At 42.2% G+C, this 24,429-nt stretch overlaps 2 protein-coding genes across 2 annotated transcripts in view; both read left to right on the top strand.

Annotated features, from left to right (window-relative positions):
* Positions 1–558: 558 nt before the first annotated feature.
* bpgm (2,3-bisphosphoglycerate mutase) lies at positions 559–4,870 on the top strand (the record flags this gene model as incomplete). Its single annotated transcript, XM_080545174.1, has 2 exons — positions 559–1,159; positions 4,695–4,870. The coding sequence occupies 2 exons, from the start codon at positions 559–561 to the stop codon at positions 4,868–4,870; spliced, it is 777 nt and encodes a 258-aa protein (XP_080401300.1).
* A 16,745-nt stretch (positions 4,871–21,615) lies between these two features.
* Positions 21,616–24,429, top strand: part of cald1b (caldesmon 1b) — a gene marked incomplete at its 3' end in the record, with an annotated part of 18,877 nt that continues 16,063 nt past the window's right edge. Inside the window, exon 1 of the mRNA XM_080544686.1 lies at positions 21,616–21,713. The remainder of the gene's footprint in view (positions 21,714–24,429) is intronic.

Here is a 24,429-nt window from a genome sequence, read left to right as displayed (position 1 = left end):
GCAGTGTTTTCCCTCGTGCAAGCGTGTCCGTTATCTGGGTTCCTGACACAGGACCAACACAGGGCTGTGCAGGGCATCCAGCATCCAGCTGCCTTTATCTAGCTAACGTTAGGCTACCTTTCATAACTGTTGATAGCAATAGTGTTATGCTATTATGTTATTAATTGCATTGTAGGGTTTACACAATAGTATCCTACACCTTGGGTGCAATATCAGACATGTCTCATGTAATAGGAATGGTCCTGCAAACGTTGTGCATTTGCCAGCTTTTATGGTCTGCCACTTGGACATGCCTGACATTAAGGCAACCCCTAACCTAAACTAATCTAGTACAGCTTGTGCTAGCTAGCCAGCTCTTTCCCACCAACATTTAATTAATGTGGGAAAGGTCTATCGCCAACAGTGCTGAGCTGTTAACAATGATAGAGAGTGTTTCGCTTTGTTCTAGTAGGTAATGGCTGCAGCTTCCTCAGCATATGAATTGTGTGTGTGTGTGTGTGTGTGTGTGTGTGTGTGTGTGTGTGTGTGTGTGTGTGTGCGCAGGTTCCTGTCTTTGGGATGTCCAAGTACAAAGTCGTTCTGCTGAGACATGGGGAAGGGGCCTGGAACAAAGAGAACCGCTTCTGCAGCTGGGTGGACCAGGACCTGAGCGAAGCCGGAGTGAAGGAGGCCCAGGCTTGTGGCCGTCTCCTGAAGGAGCAGGGCTACAAGTTTGACATGGTCTTCACCTCCCTGCTCAGTCGCTCTATCCACACAGCATGGCTGGTGCTGGAAGCCATGGGGCAGGAGTGGATCCCTGTAGTGAAGTCCTGGAGGCTGAACGAGCGCCACTACGGCGCCCTGATCGGGCTCAACCGGGCAGAGATGGCTCTGAACCACGGAGAGGAACAGGTGAAGCTGTGGAGAAGGAGCTACGAGATCACACCGCCCCCGATCGACGAATCCCACCCATACTTCCTGGAGATATACAATGACCGCAGGTACAGCACCTGTGACGTGTCTAAGGAGAATCTTCCCCGATCGGAGAGTCTGAAGGAGGTTCTGGATCGACTCCTCCCCTACTGGGATGGTACAATTGTTCCAGAGATTAGGAGTGGTCGAACCGTGCTCATCTCTGCCCATGGCAATAGCTGCAGGGCTCTGCTGAAGCTCCTGGAAGGTATGCCGCTCAGCACCATTTACCATTTTCAGCACCACGCTATTATTCTCCCAGCTTTTGTACAGATTTAACATGAGCTGGCCACTTTCTCTTTCACTTGCATTGTAATCCACATACTGTATGGGCCCTTCTAGTGGAGAAGTCTAGGCCCCTGGCTATAGTTTAGTTCTAGCTGATAGACGTCACTTCCCTCTAATTTGGAGGACCATATTTGAGTTCCAGAAATGGCACGCTGAACTTGTACAAAAAGGGCAGTGAGTTAATGTTACATTTGGCTGAGATGATATCTACACTGACCTTTCGGGACACCCACAGACTTTAGGGACACTATTTGTAGTCACTGGCCACTGAGGAACTTTAAAAGCAGCTGCATAAGAGATATTATAGTGTACCTGCACTTGCTGGAAAAACGAGCTAATGTAGGGCCTATTGTTAAACATTTATTAATAGATTTACAGATGTTTTAATCGTATTCTTATTATTCTTTTTTTCAGTTTATTTTGATTTGGTCTAAATTGACCATTCAGTGGAGAAATAAGTATTTGACATATCAGCAATTTTTTTAATTCAACATATTTCCTTTGCAGCTATTTACATGAAGTTTAGACCAGACATTGGTATTAACTCAATACAACTACACAGCTAAAGACATTGTAACACTCCAATCCATAAAAAAAAGGTATGCAATGTTATATAAATGGGAATGACACAGGAAAGAAGTATTGAACACGCTAACTGAAATGTATTTAATGCTTGGCGGAGAAGCCTTTCTTTCCAATGACAGCTTCAAGATGCTTCCTGTACAAAAAAACTAATTTCTCACAGTGATCAGGTGGGATTTTGGCCCATTCTTCTACACAGACAGTCTTTACATCTTGAAGAGGGAATCTGGTGAATCTTGATCTTCCAATGTCCAATGCCTTTATTTTCTTCCTCTTGAGAGTATGTTTTGGATCATTGTCCTGCTGGAAGATGCACCTGCATCTCATCCTCATCATCCTGGTGGATGGCAACAGATTCTTTTCAAGAATGTCCTGGTACATGGCTCCATTCATATTCCCTTCGATAATTTGGATTCCTCTAGTACCATGCGAGGAGAAACAGCTCCATACCATGATGCTTCCACCTCCAAAGTTCACTGTAGGTATTTTTAGAATCATATGCACAGCCATTTCTCCTCCAAACATGGCACGTCGTATTGTTGCCAAAAAGTTAGATTTCTGTCTCGTCTGACCAGACTACATTCTCCCAGTAATCTACAAGCTTCTCCAAATGTTCTGTAGCAAACTTCAAACAAGCTTCAACATGTCTTTTCTTCAGTAATGGAGTCTTCCGGGGAGATCTTGAATGGAGACCGTAGTGGTGGAATACATTGACTATTGTTTTCTTTATAACAACTGTGTGCAACTTGAGCTCTGCTCGAGTGGTCCTTGGCTCTTGGGCTACTCTTCTGACTAACTTTCTGACTGCTCGGTCAGAAATCTTGTTAGGAGCTCCTGTGCATGGTCGGTTGATGGTTGAATGATGCTCCTTCCACTTGCGGATAACGGCCCCAATGGTGCTTATAGGAACATTTAGGAGTTCTGTCGGTAACCGGTGCCATTACAATGGTGCTCAAACATCTTGCTGTGAAGGTCTTGGGAGAGCTCTTTCCCTCCCCCCACCCATCATAATATGTTTGTTGCAGGAAAGCTTGGTGACAAATGGCTTGTTTACTTGTATTCAGAAGTGGGAAACCCTTTTTCAAAGAGAGGAAGTACTTACACACCAACATGTCATGCACTAACCCAGCTGATTCTAATTAGCACAGGTAGGAAAACCCATTAGTGCAGGGGTCTCCAATCTTTTTTCATCCGAGAGGTACTTTGAAAAAATGTAAGTGGCCGAGAGCTACTCTTATCTTATTACTTACATTAATTCACATAACGTATCAAAACACTATAGTAGTACACTATAGCACTATAGCTCACTATAGTAGTAGCAGTATATTCTGTATCCATATATCAATGTATCACATCACCTCCATTCACATATCAAAAGCATATCATAATGTTATGGTCCACATGTGTATAATTAGTGGATTCACATCAAAGTAATAGAAAACATTACTATTTTTTTTACTTAGTCCTACTATTTTTTTTTCTCTTAACTTATTTTCTGTACATATATTAATGTATCACATCCCCTCCATTCACATATCAAAAGGGTTAAGGTACTATAAAGTTCCAACACACAGAGCTAAGCATCTGAGTAGAAAAAGCAACAAGTGCTTTTGATATTTTTCAGTTCTTTTTTGTGTTCAGTGAGAAAAGTCCAGTCTGCCTTGGGCTTGAACAAGTGCACTGAAGTCTGGTTGAATGTCTGAGGTGGAGATGCGAAGGACCGCTGACAGGTGATCATCAGTGAGAGAGGATCTGTATCTGGATTTGTTGAACTTCATCACTGAGAATGTTTATTCACATGTGTAGGTAGATCCAAAGAGAACTAGCATCCTCTGAGCATGCCTCCTCATGTGTGGAAAGTTCTCCTCTTTGAGAGAAGAGTAAAAGTCCAGCAGTGATACTGACAAGTGCTCTGCCAGTAGTGTATCAGACTGCAGGTCAATGAGTTCGAGCTGAACGTCGCTGGGTGTATTATCCACACTGCAGGTTAAGGGAGAACAAATCATGTTCATTTCATTCTCAACTGTTTTGAAGTCTTGAAATCGCCTTGAAAACTCACCATGCATAGCTCCTAATCCGGACTTTTATTCAGAAAACTTTTTTTCCGGACTTTTATTCTGGAACTTTTTTTTCCCGGACTTTTATTCTTAAACTTTTTTTCCCAGACTTTTACTCTGAAACTTTTTTTTTCAGACTTTTATTCTGAAACTTTTTTCCCCCGGACTTTTATTCTGAAACTTTTTTTTCCCAGACTTTTATTCTGAAACTTTTTTTTTCGGACTTTTATTCTGAAACTTTTTTCCCAGACTTTTATTCAGAAACTTTTTTTTCTGACTTTTATTCTGAAACTTTTTTTTTGACTAGCCATCCCTGGTTATTTCTATTATTATGAAAAAACTTGCGCATGCGGCCCGGGGGCCGTACAATGCCCAGGTCTGTTTTAGAGGGACCTTCGTGGTAAATAGCGCTATTTTTAGAACTACGGGCGACTCACGTGGTTCCTGCGGGCGACCAGGTGCCCATGGGCACCGTGTTGGCTACCCCTGCATTAGTGGCATAAGCTGGTTTACTTACTGTGTTCAATATTCCCAATCCACTTTATTGCACATAGCTTTTTTTTATGGATTGGAATGTTACAATGTCTTTTACCTGTGTAGTTTTATTGAGTTAAGACTAATGTTTGGTCTAAATCTCACGTGAATAGCTGCAATGGAAATATGTTGAATTAAAATGTGTGTTGAATATTTATTTTACCCCACTGTATATAAGAAATACATATTTGACCTTTGACCTTGTACAGACTTCCCGAAAGTTTGTATCAAGGGTTTTGCAGCAGTAGAATACCACAAACAGTATCACTATTATCTCAACAGGTATATCAGACGCGGATATCGTCAACGTGACTCTACCCACAGGGATACCCGTTTTGGTGGAGTTGGATGAGAACATTCGGGCAGTGAAACCTCGGGAGCTTCTGGGAGACCAGGAAAAGATTCAGGCAGCTATCAAAAAGGTGGAAGACCAGGGGAAGGCCAACCCATCGGCCTGAATCCTGTCAACTGTCTGTAAGACACACGTCCTAGGAACTTCCCTAATGCACGTATTTGGTTGCCTATGCACTATTTTAATCAAATTAATTCAAAACGGCATTCTTGGTTTCATTTTTTTTTAACAGATTGTTCAATAGCAAGGACAGACTGTAGTCAAAGTTAAGGGTAAGTCTTACAGTGTATTGACTGAATGCACAATTGGGGTATGGACTGAATCCAGACTCTGCAGGTAGGTACAGCCTTATTAGTTGCAACACGGAACGAAAGGAGATAGTTCAAACAGAACATGGAACTGTAAGTAAACATGTCGGAAGAACTTCCATGTTCTAAGTTTATACGAGTTTCAGTTCTTGTATAACCGACTCATGGTGATCATTAACATGCATAGGTTTTACAATGATGAAGATGCAGGATTTATATTTCAGTTATTTAATGTATTTAAAAAAAAAAAAAGTTTTAGCTTGCTGTTACATTGAGACATATTCTGAGTCCCAAGCTAACCGTTTTGAAACCTTTGTCACATGTGCCTTCCATGTTAGGGTTAGGGGTATGTAATGTAAAAAATGTACTATGTGGCATGATTCCAATGGAAAAATGCCTTGGAATCATAGTATTTGGTTAGGTCAGGTTGTTTGAAATGATGATGTGATAGAATACAATATGAGCCAGCACTTACCAATAAAAGTAATTTAATTCATCAGGAAAAAAAACGCATGTCATTAACAAATATTACCTCATTGAGATTGACAGCTAAGCTATTCATTCCAAGACGGGAAAAGACTGAAACGCTGTTCACAGAGATGCTGCAAATGTGTTTCACTACTGCTGCCATTGAAAACCCTGCCATCCCATGTTTTATAAGATAACATTTGATCCAATTTCTACCCTAAGAGTATTCTTACCACAAGTTATGGTATAGGTTAGCCACAGATATACAATTATTAAAGCCACTTGATGATGACAATTGAATACTGAAGATGTTATAGATTTGCACCATATTGGGTCACTTTTATCTTATATCCACGAACACGATCAAGTGACCTGATCTTAAAATTCTAAATCAAGGAGGATATATGCAACGCTTTTGATAAATCCTCTTCTGAATTTAACATATTGTATAGTGGTATTTAACATACTATTTTTGAGAGTTAAACTACATTATTTCAAACTTTATCTTCAATGTGAATTGATAACCAAACAACCACTTGCAATGATTGTAGCACTTGTTTTCTGTACATGCACTGTTACTAATGTGAGTGAAAATGTTTTGAAAACTAAACATTCCTTACATTATATCCTACATGTCATTTGTACTGTTTGTAGGGATCTACTGTACTGTGATTTTTGTTTTTTACACTGGGAAAAGATGTACTTTATGCTTTTTTTGGTCATTTTGTAATGTCTGTTTATTGTACGTGTCCATCTGTCATTCTTATGCTGTGTCCTTGTACCATAAATACCATATTTGGTATTGTACAGTATTGTACTGTTCAGTTCATTAGGTAAATGAATGCTAAAATAATGTATACATTTTCCTAAAACGATAAATGTGTAGATAAATGTAATGGCACATAGTACTGTCGTCAGTCCTCTAACATGTATTGTTCGTAATGTCATCCTACATGTTCAGTTATAGGAAGAAGTTGACTCAGTTTTGAAACTTGACCTGACCTTTGGTTTGCATGGTGGAATAAAAGGGAAATTTAATGTACCCAATACTATCATGACTGTTGTCTCTTAAGCATGGCTGAGACTTACATTGCATGCTTGTTTTCGAGGATAGAGAATAATGATGCTTTGATAGCTTGGCATAATAGCCAGACTTGAAGTGAGATGCAGTAACAAATAGGGCACACAATGAAGGAATGTTGCTGGGCAACTTTGGCAACTGGTTCCTTTGGCTGGAGCCCAGTGTAGCCCTGAGACATGAGCTTGGTCATGCTGCAAAGCACCGCCACAACATGACGCTGCTGCCACCCCTGTGCTTCACGATTGGGATGCTGTTTCCTCGGCTTGCAAGCCTTCCCCTCCAAACATAAGATGGTCATTATGGCCAATCATTTTTGTTTCATTACACCAGAGGACATTTCTTCAAAAAGTAAGACTCTTGTCCCCTTTTTCCTTCTTTATGCCGATTTTATGAAGTTCTCTGGTTTGGCTCTTCAGTAAGCTACAATAAAATAGAATGCACAGGGTCAGGCAGCCGTGTCTGTATGATGAACTAGAATAGTTCTGCCTACTAGGATAGAACGATATCTAGGCCCAATAGGATGAGCAGATGCTATTATTTTTCTTTCATATATATTTTTCGGTGTGTGTAAAGGAATGTAGAACTCCTAGAATGTAGTTGATAGCTAGCTAGGGTAAACATCAATAAAGGTAAAAGAAGACAAAGGTGAGTAAGCTAGAATGGACAGTATAAAGAAATGTTCTGTTTGCCTACCGAGTGCAATTAAATCACAGTCTACTTGCTGAAGTTTAGCTCTACGTTTAGGTCTAAGATGATGTTTAGTAAATGATCGGATCACCACATATTGTGACAATATGTCTAGAAGGCTAGAACAGTAAAAATATAGCTCAATGCAGTAATTTCTATGCAAAGCTAGGATGCCACCTATCCATGCTGAAAGATTTACCTAGCTAGCTAAATAAAACTAATCGTGTTAGTCTTCTATAAAAATGGTTTTATAGCCAACAAGCCAACTCCAGTGACAGCAACACATCAGGTATAGCGGCCCGGAGCTGGCTAATCACTAAACCAATGTGGCCACCGAGTGAACTGGTAACTTAAACGCAGCTTGCAAAACGTGCAAACTCAACTGTAAAACTATACAAGCCTACTAATATAACTTATAAGAACCAGAGAAAAGAATGAACAGGTATCAACAGTAACAGTTTTAAGTTCTAAAGTACGTTCATCTCTAGGGGACACAACGTGTGTCCTTCCTGAACTGTATGGCGGCTGCGTGGTCCCATGGTGTTTATACTCACGGACTATTGTTTGTACAGATGAACGTGAACCTTCAGGCATTTGAAATTGCTCCGACGGATGAACCAGACTTGTGGAGGTCCATCATTTGTTTTCTGAGGTCTTGGCTGTTTTCTTTTGATTTTCCCATGATGTCAAGGAAAGGCACTGAGTTTGAAGGTAGGCCTTAAAATACATGTACAAGTACACCTCCAATTGACTCAAATGATGTCAATTAACTTATCAGAACCAAGAGGATTTACCCAGAGGATGTGGAACAGCTAATCCCTGGCTCCTGGGGAAATACACTGGAAGAAAGCAAAAGACTGTCTCCCCCAAACCACCCCCACTGTGTAAATAATATATACTGTATGTTGACTACCTGCACACTACCTGATTACTTGAACACTACCTGACTACTACTTGAACTTCCTGTACTGTATCACATCTGTACTATATTGAATATTGTATGATATTGCATTTCATGTCATTGTAACCTGCACAGCATTTTGCAGTACTGTTCTACTGCAGTACGAATGGTCCCGCTGTAGTACAACTACCATCATTTACATATCACTTTATTATACCTTATTATACTTTTTTTTTTAAATTATTATTATTATATATATATATCATATATACTTCATTATTTTAACTTTATTCTATTATTGTTGATCTTGTATTCTGCTGCAATGCCAATGTCGAAGAACCTGAATCTAAAGCCCAATGCACACGTGCATTTTGTCGCACAACAACATTCGATTCTCCATTCACACCACCGAAGTGAGTGACAAAATCGCACGCCGTGTGCATTGGCATTAAGAATTTTACTCTTGTGTACCCGTACATTGGATGTAATAAAAGCAATTCTGATTCTGATTCTGATTCAGAAGCTTCTAAAGCTATGACATCATTTTCTGGCATTTTCCAAGCTATTTAAAGGCATAGTCAACTTAGTGTATGTAAACATCTGACCCACTAGAATTGTAATATAGTGAATTTTAAGTGAAATAATCTGTCTGTAAACAATTGTTGGAAAAATGACTTGTGTCATGCACAAAGTAGATAAGAAACTTGCTAAAACTTCTTAACATGAAATCTGTGGAGTGTGTTAAAAAAAGTAAAACATTTTTAATGACTTCAGCCTAAGTGTATGTAAACCTCCGACTTCAACTGTAGGAAAGAAAAGTTGCTTCGCTTACTTTGGTATAATTCCTTATTAATTTCAGTTTAGGATCCAGTTCAGTTGCCTGCAGAGCTCAAGTTTGCCAAACAATATTCAAAACCATATGAGAAGGATACTGTAACCTATGTGTAAATGTATAACAGAACTGGAGCAGGGCATTTTCCTCATTTGTTTAGACACTGAAGTCTGTGAAGCATGTTTATCTTTATTCTGTATAATATCTCAATATCAGTTACCATAACTATTTGACTATTATAACAGTTCTGGCAGAACTTATATGACCTGTATTAAATGTACAATATGTTTTTTGTATTTCTCTTTCATTTAGGTGACACTTGAGTAGTTTTGATTATGTTGGCACTGTAGGAATAGCAATATTTCCATGTATGGTAGGAGCTTACCAATCACATTCTGCCACACATTCTTGTCAGCTGCTGGAGTTTTGTCAGCTGCTGGAAAGGATTTTTATGTGTCTTATTTATTCATACGTTTCATAGTACTTAGATTCCTCTTAGATTACAAAGCTGTCTTGATCTCAAGTCTTGTTTAAAAAAAAAATATATATACATTTTTGTTATAAAACTCTAGTTGTTAGCCTGTAACTGCATTTAAATTTGATGGTAAAACTACGATAACAGTGAGAATCTGATGATCATCATCAACATTCTCACCTGGACGACATCAGAGTCCCCTACTTATTTTTGCTGTATGGCTGATGAGGATGATTGCTGTCAACTTTCTTCACTTTCCTTCAAACTGTTGAGAGAAGCACCCTTGAGTAACCTTCACAGTGGTGCTCTGTTTACATGAACAACTCTCTCCTTTATAGTCATGATGGCTGATTGCTGGAGTTAGTGCAACCGTTATATGCCAAATATGCTGAGATAGAGAAATAGAGAGTATGTGTGTGTGTGTGTGTGTGTGTGTGTGTGTGTGTGTGTGTGTGTGTGTGTATGAGGGTGTGTGTGTGTGTGTGTGTGTGAGAGAGAGAGAGAGAGAGAGAGAGAGAGAGAGAGAGAGAGAGAGAGAGAGAGAGAGAGAGAGAGAGAGAGAGGGGGCGCGTGTGTGTGTGTGTGTGTGTGTGTGTGTGTGTGTGTGTGAGAGAGAGAGGGGGGGGGGAGAGGAAGGGAGGGAGGGAGAGAGAAAGAGAGAGCTCAAAAGTATACACCTTGTGTGAAAAACATGAGCAGTGATCAGACAAGAGGAGACAGAAGTTGCAAGTTAGTGTGGCTGAGGTAAAAAAACAACAACAACAACAACAACAAAAAACCTTTCAAGTTGCTTTCTAGCTGTGACTTCAAACAGAAAAACCGAACTGAACTTCACTCTGCAAGACAGGTACGTTTTCAATTATTTAGTGTACTTTATTATGCTACGCCAAAACTTAAGCATCAAGTTTCAAGTTTTATTGTTACGTCACCTTACAAGTGTAGAGTAAAATCCGTTTAGCCCTCGGTTCTTGATATGGCAGCACAGAGACAAATAAGGCAATAGGGCAAAAAATTAGAAATGTCATGAGTATTGCACTCAGTTGCAGTGGGTGTAAGAGGTAGTATTGAGTAAAGTGACTGTGTGCTTCAGGTTAGGTAGTCTGTATACATGGGATGTGCTTGTTGGGGATAATAGTCATTAGTCTTCAGTAGGTTTGTTTATGAGCCTGAGCCTGGGATCTTTGATGGTCCTCCGGACTCTGCTGACATAGCGTTTGTTGTATAGCCTGTCCTGGATGGAGGGACGCTCACATCCACTGATGCGCTCGGCTGGTCACGGTGGTGTTGTGTGACAAATATGCCCACTCATATCTGCACGACAGAACATTGACGGTATTTGCATGCAGGTACGGGTGTGAATACGAATCACAAAAACTTGGACATTCGCCACGGCCATCTCTCGCACGTGGATAGGTGAGTTATCAATACATTTGTTGAGGCTACCGATGGACAGATGCATACCCTATAATTACTTTTGTTGTTATTATTATTATTTTTTTCTGAGTGGGGCAGTCCCACTCATATTTTTCATTTTACTTGACAGAGATTGTGAAGACAGACAGGAAAGTAAGGGAGAGAGTACAGCAGGGGATGGGCCGGATTTGAACCCATGCCGACTTGGGCATATGTGTGCACTGTAGACCACTGGACCACCCCAGGCCACACATGCCTTATCATTTTAAGAAGTTTTCTCTGAACAAATAAGCAAGAAAATAAACTGTGAGATTGATACATTACCTTGATGACAGTAATGGACACGTCGAGACAGAGATGGACCCGGGTCACCAAAAAAACCATGTTCATCTCGTAAGATTTTATTTAGTCGCTGCAGCTGCAAGATCAGTTCTGCCAGCTCTGTCCCTCTAGTTGAAATAAATGAAAACATGTTGGATATGCATTAACCTCCCAGCTTGTATTATGACACTAGTATAGAGATCATTGTAGAAGCCAATTAGGAAACATTGGATGTCCAAATAACAGACGACGCATCCTAATTGGCCGCGGCACGTGCAAGCGTCGAGGAGTAATTAGGGCCAAAACTCACCAGCTCATATTTTTCAGCAGGTGAGGCCGACGTGAAAATCTACCAGCAACATAGACTACAGTTTCAATGTCTACATCCGTAAATCTGTATATATATATATTTTAAATCAATACTTCTGCTATCTGTTTCAAAGCAGCAACCCCACATAGACTATAATTATATTATGTTAATAAGTTAAAAGAACATCAGGTGAAGGGCAGTATTTCTTCTGTGATTTCTCTCTCTCCCTTTCAAAACACACCACTACACTCTATAGTACTCCTCTGTCAACTGGCCATCCCTGCACATCTGTCCTAATATCCACTGGCTCATGCTCATCTACAAAACCTCCTTGCTCATTAAGGACGGATGACAGCAGACTGAACCCAGAACAATTCTTAATGAAGTGAAATGAAACATTATATTATTGATGTCCATTATCAAAGGCAAACTCAATATACAAAGATAGGACTGACTGTAGCAGCTCCCAGCATTCACCACAGACTGAACTTGCGCCTATATGTAATGTCCCCATTCTAATGTAAATGAGGATCTCTCCCACTATAATCAGTTTGTCTCCTAATCAGCCGTGTCCATCAAATGGCTCTGCGTGCGTCGAGGCTGTGAAGCGCGTAAACTATCTATTTCAGTGGCAGTACAACACACACACACACACACACACACACACACACACACACGCACACACACCTACACACACAATTACACTCAAGTGACACTGGAGTAACTCATTTGTACATGTATACATTTTTAAAGGGCATTTAGCAGATGCCTTTGTCCAAAGCGACTTGCAACAATAAAAAAACTTGCAAACTAGTATTCGGTCGAGATAAAACAATAGTAACATATTAAAACATAGGACATGAGACCTGACAAAATGAAGGGTATTATAAACACGACAGACAGGAGGAGGGAAAGCTAAGGTGCAGCCCAAAGAGGTGGGTCTTCAGAAGACAGGGAGTGACTCTGCAGTCGTGACAGTTCCACCAGGGAGCTCGTTCCACCAGTGTGGTGCCAGGATGGTGAAATACTGTGACCGGGCAGTGCGACCGCTGCAGCCCCGCAGAGGTGGTGGAGCAGGCCGGCCAGCAGAGGTGGTGGAGTGGAGTGACCGGCAGGTGTATGGGGCAGATCGTTGCCTAGTGTTAACAGGGCTTGTATGGAGCTTGGACGACTTGGACAGGATGTTAGGAGTACTGCCTTTTTAGGAGTCCTGCCCTGTGCTTCCAGTCTGATAGCCTCTATGGGAAAGAAGGGACCATAGGGAGTGATGCCCTTAGAAAGGGGGTGTAACACTAAAGCACCTACCCAAAGTAAGGAGCTCATCCTTTGGGTGTCCTTGGTGCTTTTTAGAGGTATGCCATAGCTCAAATAGCCATGTACAGTAGTACTTTTTATAGTTTTAGCATTTATCAAGACATTGTGTCCTGCAAGATGCTATTGTAGCTTCAAATTAGATAAGTGCAGCTTCACATCCATGTCATGCTGAATAAATATGGGCCAATGCAGATTATAAGCAGACCGTCAGCTAAATATTGGCATTTGACCAGCAACATTTTTAAATCACAGGATAAAAAATCATGATGGAAAAGTGATTGAATGTATTTGCATTTTCTCTCGTTTATTTGAGCTCTTCGTTCTCAGACTGAATATAAATATATGCTCTTTTTTCAACATGCATTTACCAAGGATGTCTTCTGCATTCCAATTTTCATTGAATAAAATTGAGGGAAAGACTAGTCTTGTCTCAGATCTCTTGAACTAAAGCACATGGTACACCTTGTGAATCAGAGGCTTTGTTTTAATGTTTAATTAGACCTCCACTTCCAGTGATGGTAATGTTGGGTAATGAAAGGCAGTCTGTGGGAATGAAAGCAGCCACAGACTCACTATGTTTGAAGTCAGCTTGGCTTCTAAGGCATATCTATTTGGAAACACCACACACTGAGTTGTATAATCATAGATATGTGGAGCACTTTGGAAATATTGGACTTGCATAGTACTGCATAACAGGAGATGACAGAGAAATAGAAAATTGAACATTCTTCCATCGTGATGTCAGAGTAAGATGAAACCCATGGATTTTGTTGATGTAGGTCTGTGCAAACATGTTGTCATTAGCTTGCAGACATTTTGCAAGTAACATAAAAAAATGGAATTATTTTCTTTTTCCCCCCCTCCTTGTGGATTAGCCCTTGCATCTGCTCTACCCAGGGAAGGAGTGGATACTATAATTTGACTTAACACTCTGTTTGTCATACATTAAGCAGGCGTCTAGCAATGGAAAAGCTGTGTGCCGCGGTGCACATGCCAAGTCAGGCTTCTATTCCTTAGATGGTATTGAGAATGGAGGCCAGAGCCACGTTCTGGTGGAGTGTGAGCAACAGTCTGCTGATGAACAATGGTCCAGTCTCCTGGGGGACGGGGAATGTGTTTTGGCTCCAATTAGGGCTCCTACAAGATCATCCTTTCCTTTGCTCAGTCATTGGAGAGGTTCTCCCCACATCAGACCAAGGCCTTTACTAGGTTGGCAGCTGCTGCTATACAGCTTCAGGGAATAATTGGTGTATTCCACCAGTCTCATCAATTGTAGACGTCATGTGAAACAATCTTGCCTCCAGGCCAAATACTGTAACAGTTACATACTGTAGACAAGCCTATAGTAGTCCTTCTGGAGTTGTAAATGATCACATTCATAATCCAAACCTACTCTTGAATGTGGGAAGGCACCTCAGTAGAAGTACTCATACAGTAGAAGGCATATTACATGCGCATAGTACATCCATACCCATGGTCCCTACCGTTTCCATAGTTTTCTCTCCGTACCAGGGATCTGTCTCAATTTACTACACCTATGTCTCTTCATCGTCATCCCAGCCTTTAAACAGACCATTCCAAGATCAGGAATATTGTGTTATTCTGTTAGTATACTGTATCGCTACGTTAGAATTATAAGGTTCTATCTCCATTTGGGCCATCTCAAAAAATCCCATTTCCAAATGTGCCAGGATTTTGTTATTCTATCCTCAAAGTACTTGTAGGGTGATGGTCTTGTTGAGCTATAATAGTAGATTATACTACATAACAGTTTTGCCAGCTTGGGTGTAAAAACTTTGAAGCTCAATATCTCTGAACTACCCTAAACGGAGATAGAACCTTATAATTCTAAACTCACGGTATACTGTACTGTATCTGGACTTTTACCTCTGCAATTACCTTGTTTTACAGGAAAGTGCAGTCAAGTTAAGTTGAGCATGCACACATGACTAAAACCTTTGAACTATACTAGTTCAAAATTGTCTAAATTGTGTTTGCACACATTGGGCTTCTGTACATTGCTGTAGGGAATTCCTCATGGAATTATAATGCTTTAAGGAATAGTCAAAGAAACATTATCCAATTTAACACTGTTTGCAACACGTGTGGGCCACATACTCAGCCATTGACAACATGAGAAAATGAATGTGCTGCAATATGATATCTTCTAACAAATAGTGTTTGAGCCTGTCCGGGGAGAAATAGAGCTCTGTGGTGATAAGTGGTGTGCCTAAGTGGAACGGGAGGCTGTCTATTCAGTGGTTGTACAGGTATGACACTAAATGTGAGAGGAAATGGCTTTCCACATGAGCGAATTACAGGAGAGAGAGAGGTCAGTGTGAGTCATTCATCAGCCGTCATTCAGCCAACATGGTACATTGCCATTGCTATTTACAAAGGTTCGATTTTCTTAACACCAGGAAAGAAAAATCACATGAAGTTATAAACTCATTGTGATGATGATGATGATGTTGATGATGATGACACGTTTTGGGATATTAAGATGAGTTAGATCTGCTTACTTCAACTACTTCTAACTCTCTTCCTCTATCTCACCTTGTAGACTTACAGACAAACAATCGTAGATGTAAAAGTGATCAATTGATATCACAATGGAAATAAGTTATTCCTGGATTACCACTCAGGATAGCTGGTGGTATTTCTTAGAGTAAACCGTGGATTCTCTTCATGGCCATGCCAAGCTACGCTACTATAAGTAACATTGCCTGCGTGCTTCCATATAAGGAGGGAGAGTAAGCAAGTCATTTCAGTTGATGTGATCGGGAACATAGCTGCATCTATTTCAATTGAAGAGGAAACTCCAACCCAAGAATTAATTTGAATATCAACAACTTGAATACCAATGTCTCAAGACTCATTAGGCGCGCTGCTTTTTTCGATCCATGAAATGTCTCTATGAAATGTTCTAAAGGTCAATGCTGGTAACCTGTCATCACAGACAAAACAGGCAGATGACAGATAAACAAAACTATTCTAAGCTCTGTTGCAGCTGGTCTCTCGGTTCAACTTTTTTTTTCCTGAGAGGAATGTGGAAACATACCTGGGCAGTGGGCACAGAAAGACCAGGTGAAGAGGGGAAGAGTGAGGCCCACTGATAAGCTTGTTGCTCTAGAGATCTTGATGGACAGATCTTTACATGGTACAGTTTCCACCCAAGTGCACATGGACCTTTACTGTATCTCCAGATGTGTATCAAATCTGATATATGATATACAGTATCACCCTCCTATTCAAACATACTTCAAACAACTTCTCCCTGATTTAGCTGAGAAGGTAATAGGTACTCTGCATCTTACAAACATTTGGAAAACGGCTTTTTCCTAAACTACCATATTTGGTCATGTGGAACAACATGTGTAAGCAGTGCTGCGCTTTCTTGATCAATTGCATATGCCTCTTTGACATGTTTATCTATCTATTAATGTCTGTCTTCATCATTTAATAAGGATGCTGTCAGATTATGTGATAGTGAATCCCCCTGGCCTGAGCTATTTAAGGAGTTCTGTATGAAGTGCTGCTCTTTCCAGGGTTACTTATAGCAGAGAGAGCAGAGAGAGAGAGAGCGTTGTTGAGCTGTTCCTTCTGAAAAAAAACTTTTATTGGAGTTAGTGAAGATAGACAGGAAAATAAGGAGAGGAGGGCATGGGCCAGATTCAACACAACTTTCAAATTCCTAGAGGCAAGACTACTAGGCAAGATACTTTCAATTGTGAACTACAGTAGCCTGCTAAGAATCTAGCATTTTCCGAAGTTGGCTTCAGTAACTTTCAGAGCAGAGCACATGCTACTTTGTGATTTAACTATGTCTCATTTTGACGGTCAATACTGGCTATAGGCTACTGCTACATGCAGACTTTGAAAAGTTTTTATTTTTATTTCAACAAAGCAGTACCTATCAATCGCACATGGCCCAGGTATCCTCAATCAGGAGTTGATTATAGGGATGATTCATCAAGATATTCCAGGGATACAAACTATTGTCTTGGAATGTAGGAGCCCCTTTCTTCTCTCAGAAAATGGGAACCTTGACATGAAAGCACAATAAACACATAATATATTCAATAACACAGCCTGAAATTGCTCAGAAACCTGCTCGCTATCGGCTCACGCATAGGTCTGTTCAATCTCCAAGAATCGTTTTCTACTCCTCTAGCTGCGGCAAGTAGGTTAATATTGTTGTTGAATGCTTTCCTAATGTGATATTCATGTAAGGTAACTGAAGATCTCTATGTAAATATATTAGATCACGGGGAGCAGGTGCACTGTCAGTAGTTTGAGACCGAGCAGATGTTTTTTCAATCGACTCAAGATCTAGTTGGTTTTGGCTGATGATGCTCACATCCTGATCACACCATGCTGGATTCTGGCCTCTCAGCTTTTCTGTCCACACGGTGATTTGATTGCAGGATTCCTGGTGTTGCTTATAGATTGTACTTCAACTGCTTACCAAACATTTGAACCATGCAAAGACACTCTCATGACTGATCAGAATTTGAATATTTATGAGCAATGTCTGGTCAGTTTAATGGACTGTGATTGGTTGATGGATATCCAGTGACATGAGAGTAGCCAGAGCCAGGCCTGAAGCAGTTCAGTCATAGAGATGAAAAGTGCTCTGGTCCTGTCCTGGTCCTCTGGTCCTGTCCTAGTCCTCTGGTCCTGTCCTGGTACTCTAGTCCTGTCCTGGTACTCTAGTCCTGTCCTAGTCCTCTGGTCCTGTCCTGGTCCTCTAGTCCTGTCCTAGTCCTCTAGTCCTGTCCTAGTCCTCTGGTCCTGTCCTGGTACTTGGCCTGTCCTGGTCCTCTGGTCCTGTCCTAGTCCTCTAGTCCTGTCCTGGTCCTCTAGTCCTGTCCTGGTCCTCTAGTCCTGTCCTAGTCCTCTAGTCCTGTCCTGGTCCTCCAGTCCTGTCCTAATTTTAATAATTAATAAATAATTAAATAATTTTGCCATTTAGCAGACGCTTTTAATCCAAAGCGATTTACAATTACGAATTACAGGGACATTCCCCCTGGAGTAACTGAGGGCTAAGTGCCTTACTCAAGGGCACACTAGTAGTGGTGTGGTTTCAGGCGGGATTTGAACTCACAACCTTCCGATCACAAGTCCAACTCACTATCCACTAGACCCTTCACTACCCCACTACCTGTCCTGTCCTGGTACTCTGGTCCTGTCCTGGTCCTCTAGTCCTGTCCTGGTCCTCTGGTCCTGTCCTGGTCCTCTGGTCCTGTCCTGTCCTGGTACTCTGGTCCTGTCCTGGTACTCTGGTCCTGTCCTAGTCCACTGGTCCTGTCCTAGTCCTCTGGTCCTGTCCTAGTCCTCTAGTCCTGTCCTAGTCCACTGGTCCTGTCCTAGTCCTCTAGTCCTGTCCTGGTCCTCTGGTCCTGTCCTGGTACTCTAGTCCTGTCCTGGTACTCTGGTCCTGTCCTAGTCCTCTGGTCCTGTCCTAGTCCTCTGGTCCTGTCCTGGTCCTCTAGTCCTGTCCTGGTACTCTAGTCCTGTCCTGGTCCTCTAGTCCTGTCCTGGTCCTCTGGTCCTGTCCTGGTCCTCTGGTCCTGTCCTGGTCCTCTGGTCCTGTCCTGGTACTTTGGTCCTGTCCTGGTCCTCTGGTCCTGTCCTGGTACTCTAGTCCTGTCCTGGTACTCTAGTCCTGTCCTGGTCCTCTAGTCCTGTCCTGGTCCTCTGGTCCTGTCCTGGTCCTCTGGTCCTGTCCTGGTCCTCTGGTCCTGTCCTGGTCCTCTGGTCCTGTCCTGGTCCTCTGGTCCTGTCCTGGTACTCTAGTCCTGTCCTGGTACTCTGGTTCTGTCCTGGTACTTGGCCTGTCCTGGTCCTCTGGTTCTGTCCTGGTACTCTAGTCCTGTCCTGGTACTCTAGTCCTGTCCTGGTCCTCTGGTTCTGTCCTGGTACTCTAGTCCTGTCCCTGGTACTCTAGTCCTGTCCTGGTACTCTAGTCCTGTCCTGGTCCTCTAGTCCTGTCCTGGTACTCTGGTCCTGTCCTGGTACTCTAGTCCTGTCCTGGTACTCTAGTCCTGTCCTGGTCCTCTAGTCCTGTCCTGGTACTCTGGTTCTGTCCTGGTACTCTAGTCCTGTCCCTGGTGCTCTAGTCCTGTCCTGGTACTCTAGTCCTGTCCTGTCCTGGTCCTCTGGTCCTGTCCTGGTACTCTGGTCCTGTCCTGGTCCTCTGGTTCTGTCCTGGTACTCTAGTCCTGTCCTGGTCCTCTGGTCCTGTCCTGGTACTCTAGTCCTGTCCCTGCTCCAACTTTGTTTTTCATGACTTTCAGAAGGCCACAGGAGGAGAGTAGAGGGCGACATGCCCAGGAAGTCAAATCAGTTACAGATGTGTAAATTAGAATGTGTCCTCAGACTCCGTCATGTGGGAATGATTTGTGGACTTGATTCTACCTTGTGGTTGGAAAGCTGGACATAACATGGGAAATCTATAACATGCACTGCATGCATCCAAGTGTAAAGATGTCTGTACTGTAAGTGATATTTATAGAACACCATTTCTATAGATTAAGAATATTTTTGATATGTCTTTTTTGTACAGGGTGTCAGTAACAGCATGTCCTGTTAGAGCCTAAAGCCAGAGTTAAACAAAGAAACTTATTGTAATAAAAGTTGCAGATTTACACAGTGCAATTTGAATGAAAGTCCAATGCAATTCAAATTGTCCAAACTCCAAGCAATAGCTAATGCAAACGAAGGTATATATCATATCATTCTATATGACAAGCTATAGTCTAGAATGCCTCCATGCAGATACATACATACATACACACACACACACACACACACACACACACACACACACACACACACACACACACACACACACACACACACACACACACACACACTGGTTTCGCCCACACCACTCTAGCAGGGGGAAAACAATTGTTGGACTGCAAATTGTCGCAGTCTGTGTGCACGTGGCGTCCTGTAGCTGCTGAATTGCAATCGTGCGCATCACATCTCATTGAAACCGACGGACTTCCACAGAGACTGCACAATGCAGGGAGGAAAACAATCATTTTTGTTTGGTTGGATCGAAATAATCTTTATTGTAGTCTATGTGTACAGGATGATCAAATGTAGGAGTTTTGAACTCTGCATATGTGGAGGCTGACCCCATCCAAGCCTAGGATTTATACTCGGCTGGAGCCAGGCCAAGCCAAACAGGGCTTGAGCTCCAGTAAAAGCAGTGTCCTGACATGTATGAGGACAGTTATGCTGCCGGTCGGCCTGGGTCTGCCGCGCCGTGCCGCCCCACCTCTACTCACAGAAACACAGAACAGCCTTTATCACACCCGGCTCTAATTGGTCCCATATAAAAGTGCAGCTGCATGTGAATGATGGAGTGGTCGTGTCACATGCCTGAACTGCAATGACCTCTGCAAGGGTCCCCCCCCCTCTTAGGCCTAAAGAACATAGACAAAACAGAAATACACAACCATTACAGTAGATGCAGTGGGTGGCTTTGACATGAAATCAAGTAAGAAAAAGCTCATGCTGCTGCTACTGATGATGGCGGTGATGATGAGGATGATGATGATATCAGTATTAGAGTAAGTTGCAGTGTACGTCGGCCAGTCACAAGGTGCACTAGGCTGATGTTGACTACAGGGGTAGTGGTGGTCTAGTGGATAGTGAGTTGGACTTGTGATCGGAAGGTTGTGAGTTCAAATCCCGCCTGAAACCACACCACTACTTGTGTGCCCTTGAGTAAGGCACTTAGCCCTCAGTTACTCCAGGGGGAATGTCCCTGTAATTCGTAATTGTAAGTCGCTTTGGATTAAAAGCGTCTGCTAAATGGCGAAATTAATTAATTAAATTAATGTTGGCTGAGTGTGTGTACGTGTGTTGTGTGTCTCAGAGTGCGAGTAGCTGGAATACCTCATGTGTCCACTGAGGGGGATCCTTTGTGTGATCATGAAGGATGTCTGAACAGAGGGGAGTCAGACTTTGCACATGGCCGTGTGGGGTGACGACTGGGTAACCCTGACACCTGACCACCTACACCTGTGAGCCTCAGGAGCCCCTGTACCTCTCACCTTGACCTGCTGATAGACAGACACACACTCACACATTGTACGCCAGATGTTCGGTTGTTTTCTGTCAGGGAAGTCAACACTCAACACTGTCTTCATATTTGATTTGAAGTGTTGTATTCATTCTTGGTCTCTAGAAAGCAGTAAGCACATACTTGGGCCTGATATTATTGTAAAGACAGTTGTAAACCTGTGTCCCATCATAATGCACTGCTCAGTCCTGGTGGCCTCTTCACAAGATGGGATCTCACAGATGAGACTCTTAAGATTTGGGACTGCATTGAAGTGGACCATTTGTAACTAGATACTCTGTACTGTAAATCCTGCATTGCCTCATATGGCCATGTACTATAAATACAATCTATTTTTCTTAATCGTCGACCATTGAAAGGTCACAAACGTTTCCTGTTGCGTCACTCTATTGTGGAATTTACAGTTGCAGCTTGTCAACATGAAGATGGAAAAAAATGATGGGGTGGGGTTGCAGCATGAAGAGTGATGAGTGAAGTTCACATCACCCAATGAGGTCACTTCATCTTCATTCCCAATGAGCTATCCTGTTACTTAAGAAGAGGTGCATAGTTTCGTTGAGAAAACGGTACAAACGTTTGCCCTGTATCAACCTCTAACAGCATGTCCTCAAACTTCTGCAGGCTCAGAGCGAGAGTGAAGGTGATACAGTAAGTGAGTTAGAGAGAGAGAGGATAGAGGAATGGGAAAGCTATCTCTGGAATGCTACTATATCCCATGAATGCGCTTTCATCAGAAATGTAAGTAATGCTATCTGATTATTTTGGAAGTAGATTTGACTCCATTAATAGATCATATCATTCTAGAGCACAAATAGATCCCCCTGTTGCTCATGGATGACTCATAGATACAATTAACTCAATGAGCAGAGTAGAATTGTTATTGTGCGCTGATCAATCATGCTCGGTTATTACTGTTGTCATTACTGTTGTCTGGTTGAGTGACACTGGTGTCTGGCTTTGCTCCGACTAGAGTGAATGAACAGGACCACCCACACAAAAGCTAAGGTTTGACCAAAGGCTTGGTCAATATTTGGTCCTTTTGACATGACCAATCCCTTTACTTTAGGCGACAGAACTGTGCTGAAAAGAGAGACACGCTCCAGTAGGAGCGGGCCACACTGTGGAGAGACAGCTGGGAAAAGCAGAGTCTAGTGAAAGAAGGCTCGCTCTGCTAGTTTTGCTTTGTGACGAACAAGTAACAGCCTCTGCACGAGGGAACACACACAAAGCAGCCACACATACCAAATATTAACTCCAACTACATATCTGTTTTTGGTGAAAACATTAATTGATTTCACTACTGGGATTTGTGTTCTTTTCCATAAAACAAATTGAAATTGATTGCATAGCCTCTTCCCTCTTAAATCAGCTGACATGCTCATTTTCTCTTGAATGATTATCTTCTGGGATGTTCAGAAAATGCACAGGAAACTGGAGCTGTAAACAAAACACACACACAAGCAGTTTGGATTTATTTGGATTGGATTTTCTAAGCCAGAATGTCTGGAAGTGGACTGTTTTTATTGGGATTACTTTTTCCTTCCCCCACTGACCTAGACAGAAGTCAAAGATTGAATTTCCAGTCTTCCAGATTTCACACATTGTGTTTCCTTGCTGCAGTATTCTCCTAGTAAACTCATTGTAGACGTTATTGGCAGAGCTTAGTGCAGACTGTTAGAGTGGATGGTAAAACTCAGCTGCTCAAAGTTTAAATGAGAGGGAGCTGGCAGTGGCACGCCAAGTCATTATCAAAAGAGTATTTCATTTGGCAGTAGTTTGAATACAAGTGCTGTACAAATCCACAGCAGGCTAGGATTATCTCGTTTATCCAGTGGGCTGATGAAGTCTTTGAAGATAAGGGATCGAGAGGCAAGCTAGTTAATTTAATTATTTCTAAGGGTATCTCCAACAATGTAAGTACACTAAGGTGTAGGTGTCAGTGTATTCTCCTGCCTCTCTACTGTACCAGCTGAACCAAAGCCTGGGTGGTCTCCTCCTCCTGTCAGACCTGCAGCAGTGGCCTTTGTCAAGTGAAGAAACCAGCCCATAATTCTATTCTTTTGCAGTCTGTTTATCCTCATAGTCTGAGAATTGCCATTGTATTATTACATGTGCCACTTATGTTCATTCAAACTGAGAGTACCTCAGTTCAGAAGAACTCAAACTCAAATCAAGTTTGTGGTTTGTGAGTTGGCAGCTTTTTGGGCTTACAGTATTACATAACTGACCGCATCAGTGTGTTTGTGTTTGGTTCAGTATCTCGCTTTTTGTGATCTTCCTGTCACAGTCCTGCCCCTACACTGGTCCACTCTCTGGGCTGGAAAGGTTGTTTTGTCCACTCAGAGGAAGTGAAGGCTCACTGGCTCCGTGCAGGAAGCAATTGAAGAGACTGCCTTCAACGTTAGATTCCTGCACTGCTGAGTTTAGCTAACTCTGTAAACAAAGCAGACTAAAAAAAGAAAAGATAGATAGGGAGGGAGGTACAGTACTGTACAGAGGGGCAAGAAATGAGAGAGAGAGAGGGAGAGAGAGAGAGAGAGAGAGAGAGAGAGAGAGGGAGAGAGAGAGAGAGAGAGAGAGGGAGAGAGAGAGAGAGAGAGAGAGAGAGAGAGAGCGAGCTGGAGGTGGAATACTATAGTGGCAGAGAACTAGAAGGAGAGAGAGAAAGAGGCATCAATAGCGTGTGAAAGAGGGAGAAGGCAAATCAAGTGAAAATAGTTTCTGGGAGACAGTCTGCTCAAGAGAGAAGGCGAGGAGGGAGGGAGAGTTGAGAGCGAAGAAGAGAGTAAGGCACAGGAGGGAGGGAGACAGAGCGAGAGAGAGCGAGAGAGAGAGAGAGAGAGAGAGAGAGAGAGAGAGAGAGAGAGAGAGAGAGAGAGAGAGAGGGAAGAGGCAGGCTTTGCCTTTTCTGGTAGTTATAGCTGCTGAAAGAGTAAGCAGGAATTCTTTGTGCTGCTGGAGGGCTGAGATATAAACCAGACTGTAGAGTTGATATACTGAGAGAGGAGGGAGTGCTGCACATGGACTAAGCCTCACCACAGCTAAGGTATTGTATAGTCAGGGACTTTTTCCCCCTCCTCACTAGCCCATCAAAGGGCCAGTAATGTCATCATTTTGAGTAATTCATGGGTGGTCCTGCCTTGAGTCATGTCAAGCTAATGTTAGTGTGTTTTTGTTTTGATTGAAGACTCGTCTTGTGTTTAGTTTTTAGTTTTTTTTACTTTGTGCTCATTGACTTGAGGCATGGTCATTTTGTGTCCCAGAGTGATAGGACTGGAATGGTGATGAGACGAGTGGGACATTTCATCATCTGACGTTTGGACTGTTGAGTTTTCCTTTAGAACGTAGTGACAACTAAGAGTTCTGATTCAAGAAATTCAGGGATTAGATACGCTAGATAGATAAATTAGATGCGTTGAAGAATAACTCAAATTAGTAAGGAGCTGTAGAACAG

Source organism: Nansenia antarctica (genome assembly GCF_963989245.1).
Source record: "Nansenia antarctica genome assembly, chromosome: 14".
In the NCBI taxonomy this organism is placed as follows: Eukaryota; Metazoa; Chordata; class Actinopteri; order Argentiniformes; family Microstomatidae; genus Nansenia; species Nansenia antarctica.
This window is presented reverse-complemented; position numbering and strand designations above follow the sequence as displayed.